We start from the raw sequence: 10,586 nt of genomic DNA, 5'->3' as shown, positions 1-10,586 counted from the left end.
TTCCCCACGACAAGGGGGTGCCCGTGAAAGCCTATCTATTGTATTAGAATGATTAATTCCAGTAAGGTATTAAGACTGTGCTTAATAGCACAGTGAAAACATCTCTGTGTATTCTCTTTTGTGGTTTTGTTCATACAAGTTGTATTAGTTTGTTTATAATTTCAAATATAGAGTTCAAATATTACTGAATTAACAGGAATTTAAATATGAAGTTTTTAAGCTTTTCCAGTTTTCTATAAAATTTATTGTTGTACCTCTGTGTCTGGCCCAACACTACTCTTCCCTGATGCTTTGATTCACTCAAAAAAATCTGAAATGCAGAATTCAGTGAGATTACTGATATGAATGTAAACAGACAAAACTGGTTTTCCTGACAAGAGAAACCAGGTAAAGCACTCAGATGAGCTATGCTACACCCACTCAACTTTCTGCAGTTACCAGTTCATAAGCTATATGCAGAAGGAATCAAGTCTTTATTCAAGTTAATGTAAAGCTTCTAAATGAACTGAGGCTCTGGACAGGTAAGTGTATGTGTACACCCTTGAATCCCATTAGGCTATTGCAGCTGTAACAAACTGAGATTCAAAACAGTGTTGGCTACGTATCCGCTGTCGTCATTCCTTCTTAGATAACACCAGAAAAGACTGAACTTTTCAACACTATTCAGAAAATTACTGTCTTTAAAGCACTTACTTTAAATAGAGTTGCCTCTATTGTTTTTAAGTAAACATAGTTTGTGAATAACCTGAACACTGAATTATATTTATATTATTAAACTCATTATTAAGTAACCATATTGAACTTACTCTCTTTGTTGTGTCATAGATAGAACATATGTCAGATTCTACTTTTAAGATTGTCATTGTTGACATATTATTCAAAAGGTGTTAATTAACACAATGAATAAAAGATGTGTGGGTGTGTCTACTGCCAGTGGAGGGAAGCTGAGGTACATTTCTACAAATTTATAGTGGCATGTGTAATTTACTCCAGTTCTCAGTTTCAAATATGTAAATTCCAAATTGGAAGCATATATGTTATATTTACTAAGCTAAATTAATACATGATTTATTTTATCATATGTGCAACACATAGCAGTGTGTTTAGATGAACCTTCTTCTAGCTAAGATTAATCTGAGAATAATCACTTGATTAATCTGAATGGAAAAAAAAAAAACAACAAACCATATTAGTTTAATATTGCAGGTAGAGTTTCAAGAGAATAAGATTTACCACAGGGAAAATAAATGCTGCTGCCAATTAAATAGAGTAAAGATGAGATTAAAAGTTAAAGTTCATTTAAATGATTATAGCAGTTTTCAAAAAGGCATGTTTCATCTCACCATCAAAAGAGCTCCCCAAAAAGCAACCATATGTTTTTTCTTACCAATATGTAAAACCTTCCAGAGACCAGAACTTGAAAACCTTGTCAAAATGAGTTTAAAACTGTTCTGCCTTAACAATAAAAAAGATAAAATAGATAATAAAGCAGATAGTCCGTTTATTGAATTTCAACATGCTGTGAACTTTTTTTGAGCTGAAGTACGAAGTACTGGTGACCTTAAATGAAAAATGCCAAGTATGGGAAGGGATTGATTACTTGATCTATCTTCCCTGCAGTATGTCTAGTTTGATGCTGTGTATACCTGTGTGGAATGCAGCGTGAAGTGTGCCATATCTAGGTAGTTTTTGTGTCTTGCTTAGATAGTTTCAGGTAATGCCACTCTTAGTGGCAGCCTACAGTACAAGCAGACACACAGTCGTAATGATACTGTTTTACAGCACAAGCAATATTAAGTAGGAAATTTTGACCTCCTGCATCTGACCAAGCTAAAATAGCTTCTTCTTTCCATAGTGAAAATATTTCATTTTACTATAAGAATGGGGTCAATACCAATCTCTCACAATGTGATGCAGACTTTTGCCAGGTGCAGTCCTTCACCATTATATTAACGGGTCTGGAAGGAGCCAAGCACAGGGGATGGAGCAGCTTTGTTAATGCAGAGAAGCTAGTGAGCTCGGAAGGCACCCATTTGCTCTGATTCTTGAGTCTCAGTGTACATTCATGAGTGTCTTGAGTAAATGATTTAAGAAGGAGAAAAAGGAATGGAAAGTATTTCATTCCATGGAAAAAGAAAATTAAATACCTGGGAATTAACGTGCTGGGACATTTATTCTGCCATAATGACAGAGAAATGTTTTCTTTTCTACAGGAAGATCCTTTTTGGTACTTGCCCTGTTATTGTCTATTTGACTCTAGGGGAAGAGGCAAATTGATAAGTCCTAGTTCAGGGGGCAAAAGCCTTCCCTCAGAACATATCTTTAAGAAGTTGTATTACACAAGTCCTTGGTGTTTTATACAACAGTTACATCTGAAGTCATAATGTAGTTAGATCTCTGGCTCTGTATGTCTGGTGTTGATGATAGAGTACATAAAAAAATTGAAATTACACAATTCATACGATAAAGGTAAGATTAGTAGAAGGAAGAAATGACAACAGGCAACATCTGCACTGTAATTGACTGCAGATTGAGTTGGTACGTATCAGGCAGAAATCATGATATGCTTCTTGTTCAATATGAGACAAGTCATCGTGTTGATATCACCTTTAAAAATTGCATTATATATCTTCACTTAATCTGCTATTCTGCAAAGACTTGCACAGGCATTTAACTTGTTTGTCTCCTGGAATCTGTGAAGCTCTGCTGAAGTCCATGGAGTTCCTGTTTTCTACCATGTAAGCTTAGGACTTGTGAGTAGTCCTGAATTTTCTGTGCATACTCACTGGGCAAACAAAAGACTAGGCCTTGTAAGAAATTATTTTTGAAAATTTAAAATAGCCTCAAATAAAAGTTTACCTTCTAAATAGAGTAAATACTCAGTGCAAAAGACTCTTCTCATTTCATCAGGTGTGGCTCACAGTAAAAACCCTTCCCTAGGCAGAATCAACAGTTCGGCATCTCAAAGCTGTAAGAATTTCCCTCTGTAAATTTCTCCAGTTTACTTACTGCAGAAGTTCTGTAGAGATCACATCAGGTTATGTAAATAGCAAGTACCTGGTAGTATACAGATGTCTCAGCTGCATAGTGCAACCTTGCCTGAGCAGTGCTGTCATCACTGACTGGCCAGCTTTGAAGTCACTAGAAAAAATATGATGCTTGTTCCAAAAATAAAAGGGTCTTTTGATTTTTATCCCTTTCTTGTATGCTTAGAACATCTGTCAAATTATATTTTGAAGTACTTATTGACAACCCAAGTTTAGGAAAATATTCTGTACTCAGAGATTAAGACAATGTGTAGCACAGACATTTTGTAAACAATTTCCCTCTCTTCACCCAGGACAGAAGTCCTCTTGGCTTAGGCAGTTGTGTATTACTGCTTTCCGTATGTGCCCAGCTCACTGACAGTATTAGCCTGAACCACGAAACTAATTTTTTGGTTTTAGAGTTTTTTACTTTGGACGATCTTGACATTGGGTGCTGATGTATTAGCCAAAATTGCTACTATTATACTGGGAATAACATCAGAGGTGATGGTAGCATCCAGTAGCTGGTAAAAAGAAATACATTACATGATCTAGTGAAATCTCAGATAGGCAAAAGGGAATTTTAAGAATTCTTGGCCCTTGTTTAGGGCTTTCTAAGGGTGCAGACAAACTGCATTCTTGCTCCTAACTGGCCAGATGACAGCATGGAGCAGAGCACTCTCCACAATGGCTATCTTTCAAAATGAGAAAGACCTAGTACAGGATAGTTGGATTGAATTCCTGTGGGGAAGAATCAGTGGAACTTATTCACTACATTTTTTTAAAAGTTCTTTTCTTTGAGATGGCTTTTATTATGAAGGTATTGCCTAGAAAGAATGACTGAGGTAGGAAAACAATCTGTAAAAATATTGGTAATACGAGGTGGACCAGGGGGGATATGAAAAGAATAGATGACGCAGTGCTGCTAAGTTGAAAACTGTGAGAATAGGAGGAGACCCTTTTTTGTCTCAATGCACAAAATTAAACACAATGTTTTTGTTGGACCAATGCCTAAAAAACATAAGTGAGAAGACGTATGAATCACTGAAGTACATTAGTCGGGCAGACAGACTTATTTTGAAGACTTCCATGTAGATATGATGACTGTAATTGTTAGAGAATACTGTGTGGGTTGTTTAAAATATTTCATCTTTTTCGTCGTATTTTACACATTGCAATTTGCTTAGTAATAAGATGTCCTTGTGGTAATTGTGGTACAATATTGCACTTAAACGAAGAAAATACAGCTGAGTTTTGACTATATGGCTGCTAGTTCTGACAGCTTACACCTGCATATAGAATTTTTTATTCATTTATGGTATGTGTATGTCTGTGTGTTTATAGCAATTATATATATACACACACACATTAAATGTTTATATAGACAAGTACATTTTTTATAATCTGAATATTTGGGAGGGTTACAAAATGTAAGGATTAGAGAGGACCCTAATTATTCAAGATAGATAAATGGAATCAGAGGAAATTACTTGTTTTGTGGAAGAGATATTTAAACTGACTTGTACTGCTCAAATACACAGGACTTCATTACAAATAACCATGAAAAAATGATTTATGATTTATTTTTTTTAGACATCTTGCCATTTCCTTGAAGTAATTATCATAGATCAGAGTTTGTCTACATGTAATTTGCAGCCCTCAAAATTTAGTTAAGGATCCTTTGAGTTTACAAATTCAGATAGGAAGCAATAATCTATCTTTTACTTTCTTGTTAGACATCTTTTTCAAGAATGGATGTAGTTCCTTAAAGTTCACTCTAATGTTGCACCAGCAGTATTTGACCATACTTCAACAAGGATTCTCATGCTTCGATACTGACTAGGTCACATGTTAGCTGTCGGTTAATTCTGTGTGACAAACATAGAAACTGTGATGTGAGAGCAAACTTGGAAACTATGATGAAAGAAGAAAGTAAACTCTCTCTTAGGGTATTCTCCTAATGCATTTTTCTGAAATCATAAAAAGAAACAGAATTTCATATTAGAGGGGGTTTAGGATTACTGGTTGACAAAGTGTTCTGCAGTAATTGGAAATTTTTCCTTCAGGATTGTCCTGAATCTCTTTGGCTTGAGAGAACATCTGATTTTAGATCAAGTTCAATGATCTTCATGGTCTTCCATGAAGATAAGTAATTATAAAAGTCAGTACCCCTTCACAAAACATGGAAAGGGAAATCCTCCCTTGATTGCCATCAGCTTCTGTAGATGTAGGGTTTCGCCTGTGACCTCTGCTAATAACTCGCCTGAGCACAACTTCTAGCACAACTCGGAAAGGTAATACACAAAGTGTCTATATTAGCTTCTTGTTTTTGGAAACTGTTGAACTCTGAAATGTTCCAGAAGGTGACTCCTTCTCACCTTTCTGAAGGAGTGCAGTCTCTTCACTCAGTTAAGCATCACGATTGGCAACAAAAAGTAGGACTAACCTGCATTTCACTCTTCTGCTCTCTCTCAGGAGTTCTTAATTCTGCGTGAAAGCTGGAAATAATTGCATTTTATGATCTATCTTATTTTTGTATTCAACCTACAAATAAATACTATTTACATAATGAGTTTTAAGTAAGCGCTATTTAAACAGTGAGGATTATTTTCATTTTCTGACTGCTGCAAGAAATGATTCAGTGACGTACCATATTTATGTTGCTGTGCTGTGAAATGCATTTATGGATATTTTTTCGTTTTCTACATCTGACTCCTGCAAGGAAAGATAATGACAGGCCTTTTGGGGTTTGGGTTGTTTTTAGGTTGTTTGGGGTTTTTTGTTTTTGTTTGGGGGGGGGGGGTGCTTTTCTCTTTTTAGGGTTCCAGTTGTAAAAATTCAGCATAAGCTAATCTGATGCTGGATAAATGCTTAGAAGCAATCTTTCTACTCTCACACGGAACTCATTAATGTGCCCACTACAGTTACACTGAAACTAGCTCAGATAGCTTCATGTCCCCACAGAAGATGGAGATTTAAACTTTGAAATAAAAAAGGCATAAAGATCCTCTGTAAGTAGAGGCTGTGTAAACTGCCAGCACTCTGTGGGAAGCGAGCAATGGACAACTCTGCATAGCAGCCATCGTACTTGTAAATTTGAGCAATGTGTTTCTACTTTGGAATAATTTCATTCAAATATTTGAGAAGACTGAAAAGGTCACCAATTTCTACATAGGCCTTCATTGTATATTCGTTATACATCCAACACTGCTAGAGTTGGGTTTTGTGGAGCTGTAGCTGTGAGAATTTGGAAGGATTATGGATATGGGTGCAGCAGACATAAACCTGAGGTGTTCTGCCAAATATTCTGTGAAGAAAGCTAAGCTGTGTGTTAAACTAATATCAGTATTCATGATTCAGTATTAAGGACTATGCTCTGACTGCATTTCTGATACTTGAAGAATGACACTATTATGGAAAATAACTGTGGTTAGAATCTGGAGCTGATTCATAATTAAACTAGAAACTGAAAATATTTGACATGATAGCAAAGGAGCAGCAGAGGATGTGCTGTATAATGTCATTTTTAATGCATCATCATAACTTGACACTGGTCTTTCAGTTTAACAATAATTAACATCTCTTGACTGTTTGTATTTGGCTTTACAGTATGTCTCAATGTTACGTGTTGGGAATTGTAATAGGTGCATGATTGTGCTGTTTCTGTTCAAGTTGTTCTAATTAATAACTTCACTGTCCAGTGTTCTTTCAATAAGGGTACCTAATATAATATTTACATTATTTTTGGTATAGAGAAACTGGCTTTTCAACCAAACTGAATGATGCAACTCAATGTACAGCAAGAGCATATGCATGTGTGTCTCTATCTATGCATGTATACGCATACACATATATGTGCTTAGTGGTTTAGACAAGGTCTCTCACTTCTACTCACACTGAGCTTCTCAAATCTCAGGCATCTGGAAAGAATCGTGATTTTTCATGAAAGCTGGAAGTCATATAACTCAAGATTAATTAATATGCTCTAATGATATTCACTAGAACATCCCCTCTCCTCAACATTTAGCACATTAAATAACATTAAATAAAGGTCTGAGGACTAACAGATGCCAGATAATACAGGATTCTTCTACCTGCATGAGTTGCTTAGTGAGTGGAGTGACTGTGTCATTTTATCCCTTTGATCCTTTGAGTTTGTAGCCACTAAATTACATATGTGGTTTTTAATTCCTCTGCTTCCACAATAGATACCTTTACCTTTCTTTTATGTTCTAAGCATCTGCTATTATTTCGTTGGGCTGACCCAGCATAGTTGCTTTTCATTTTTCAATTCTGTAGTACCTAAATTTTTACTATTTGTCTAGAGTCTTAATAATTTATCTTTAAGAAAGGAGCTGCTTTCAATAAGTGTTGATGTTCAGCAATAAACATTCAAGAATTTTTTCAGGTCATTAACTTATTAACTGGATGACTGTCTTATCATATAAGAGTTTAAATAATTAGAGAAGAAATAAACTCTGAATATTCATACTAATTCCAGTGGGTTTTGTATAAGGTTTAATTTTAGACTTCAAATACTATTCTTAAAATATATTTGAAATATAAATTAACTGAAGAAAAGTTGGTGTCAACTCTAGAATAATAAAGATACTTCCCGTGTAATACATAAATCTTAATAGCAATGCATATACAAATCTTTTTTAGCTTAATGATATCACGTAGCCAAAATACGTTTGGAACTGTGACAGGATTTGTGTCATCTTTCTCCTTTGAAAGGAGGCTACTGGCTTTGAATTTCAAACCCTAGCTTTTGCAGCAGGCGGACAAAAGTAATAATTTTGGTTGGTTGGTTTGTTGGGTTTTGTTTTGGTTTTTTTTTTTGAGACAGCTAGTTAATTGCGTATCCGCCTCACATTTAGTTAAATTTTTGGTGATGAGCTTTGAAGAGAGTGTTTTATATTTTGCTTTCTTTTGCTTGCGCTTTGGTTTTGGTTCGGTGGTTTTTAGGTTTATTTTTTACTGTCAATCTGTGCTGAGAAGTTCCTGATAGCACCGTTAATAGCCAGCTGTTCTTTGAAGGAAGCTTTGACAAAATCTCTAGTTTGAAATAGAAACTGGAAAAGAGGAAAGCTACTGGGCGGAGAGTGCCTTCCTCCCCATTGCCTGAGAATTAAATTTTGGTTTGTGCGAAAGCAAAAGAAAGTCTTGATAGATAAACTAATGGTAGCATGGTAGATGAAAACAACCTTATTTTGGTCTGAAAGTAATACACTGTTATACAGTAATACACTGTACTGAAGTTGCTTGAGTATTTTTTCCACTGATTTCCAAGCATCATTCTAAATACGACTTTCTGTTTGGTCTCTACTTGGATAATGTGAATGGTACCCATTATTGAAAGGTAGTCTGTATTTGTACTAATACAGAGAATGCCAGTTTAGAAATGAGCCTGATTGCATGGTTCATTTTGTTCTCCTTTGTAGAGCCAGGCTGCGGCCCACTACAAAGGCACTAAACATGCCAAGAAGCTCAAAGCACTGGAAGCCATGAAAAATAAGCAGAAATCTGTTACTACCAAGGACAGCGCAAAGACTACCTTCACTTCCATCACTACCAATACCATCAATACCAGCTCTGACAAAACAGGTTAAGCGACAATCTCTGTTGGTTTTATTTGGTTTTGGGTTTTTTTTCTTGTTTAATTCCATGTCTGTTTGGTTATGTGCTTGCCACATTGATTCATGCTCGATCCATCTTTCTGTGTGATATTGAGTTCTTTTAGTCCTCTCCGTAGGCTGGTGACAGTATGATAGTCATGTAACTGATTTCTCTTAGCAAAAAGAGGCTTGTCATTCTTTTAGGACACAATGCAATACTCGTTATTAATTTTTATAGTGGCTAAACGATTTCACATCAACTGATCTACACCTCCTAGTCTATGTGCAGTATCTCTCTATAAATAATAACATATGGCATATTTCTTTTAAACATGAACGATGTGGCAAATTGTGCCACATGGGTCTAGAAGCCTCTTAGAAAAGCATTGTTAGTAAAAACCTAATTTTCATGAATTTCAAACATTGCATTATTTTTTTTAAATGGCTGTTGCATGGTTTTGAGCTGGAAAATAGCTGTATAACCTCTTTCCACACAATCAGGTAAGTGCTATTGACACCAATTATTCTGCTTAAATGAGTCTTCAGCCTGAAACAATATTCTTTAATTTATTATGTGGGTAAAAGTTACTCTTTTGCAAATAAAATGTATGTGAGTATTTGGTGAAGTCAACAGGATTTGATTAAGTTTGCATTTATATATGGCAATTTTACTGGAAGTTTTGAAGGTTGTAAGTTCACTGAGGTATAATCTAGTATTTCACAAATTATGTCTGTTCTTGTGTATGAAGGGATACAGTTTGCACATGTAGTCATAATCAACCCCCCTTCCCCAAACAAGCCAAAAACTGCCAGGGCAAAAATGCTAAAAAGGCTGTGATACAGCAGAGACCTTTCTACTGATGCTTAAAACTGCTCATTTGGAACCACTTCTGATGCAGTAAGTTTAGCACTGTGCGTGGATGTGCACTAACCAATGATAGAATCACAAAAAAGTACCTTGTGGATGTATAGAACTTTCCTTAAGATACATCTCTGCTATATTTGTATAGAAAGATACTTCTATGTCTGTCTCTCTGTACATATAAATATCTTTTCTATAGCCCTTTCTTATAGACAGCTATTTTTTTATGGAGATTTATATCTCAATTATAACAGAAGTGCTTTTAAAAATAATCGTTATATTGATTTCGAGTTTGTTACCACAAAAAAAATTGAGTACTTTTATATCTGTGAAGAAAGAAATGAAGCATGGGAGAATAGGAATGATGTCAAAAGTTATTTACAAAAATATATGTGTTTCTAAATATACAAATACATTTAAATTTACTCCTACTGTTACCTGTTGGCATGGTCAAAACAAGAAAGGGGGTGTTGTGTGGAGTGATTTATTGTTTACAAAGTATGACCTAGTTATTAGAAAAAAATAACTGAAGAATAAAAGAGATCTTTTTAAGCTTTAAAATGTATTTTTCAAAAGCTTTTATCTTATGCTGTGGAATTTTGAAGGATTTTCCAAGATGCCTTAAATCCAGTCTGAGTCTTTCCATCCATCTTTGAATTAGATCTCTGAAAAGATACAGGAACTGTCTTGTATCCAAGGTCAGTAGTACATATCAGTTTTTATATTGGCATAAGAAAACATCAGAAATCACGGGGCACACAAACACAATGGCCTATGCATGAGTCTCCTCAGCTTTATACATTGTGACTTCGTGGATTAATGTCATAGAATGGGTATATACATGTATGTATGTACATATATACATATATGTATTCTATTTCAGAAGCACTCGCACTCTAAAAGGTCCACATTGATATTGACAAACAGCCAAAAATCTGACAATTTCATAAAATATCAAGATCCATATTCAACTGCTGGCAAAAGCCCTATTCAACGGTGGCATTCAAAGAAAGGCAGCCAGTTCTATCCAAACGCAAATACGGTTATTACAGGTTGGCATCGATGTGACTGGCAGTAGAA

At 35.3% G+C, this 10,586-nt stretch overlaps 1 protein-coding gene across 1 annotated transcript in view; it reads left to right on the top strand.

The window, feature by feature from the left end:
• Nucleotides 1–8,470: 8,470 nt before the first annotated feature.
• The window catches only part of ZNF385D (zinc finger protein 385D), a gene marked incomplete at its 5' end in the record, with an annotated part of 67,301 nt that continues 65,185 nt past the window's right edge, over nt 8,471–10,586 (top strand). The window contains one exon of the mRNA XM_010132908.1: nt 8,471–8,633. Coding sequence (XP_010131210.1) covers nt 8,471–8,633 — 163 coding nt within the window. The remainder of the gene's footprint in view (nt 8,634–10,586) is intronic.

Source organism: Buceros rhinoceros, unplaced genomic scaffold, assembly GCF_000710305.1.
Source record: "Buceros rhinoceros silvestris isolate BGI_N320 unplaced genomic scaffold, ASM71030v1 scaffold14453, whole genome shotgun sequence".
NCBI lineage: Eukaryota > Metazoa > Chordata > Aves > Bucerotiformes > Bucerotidae > Buceros > Buceros rhinoceros.
This window is presented reverse-complemented; position numbering and strand designations above follow the sequence as displayed.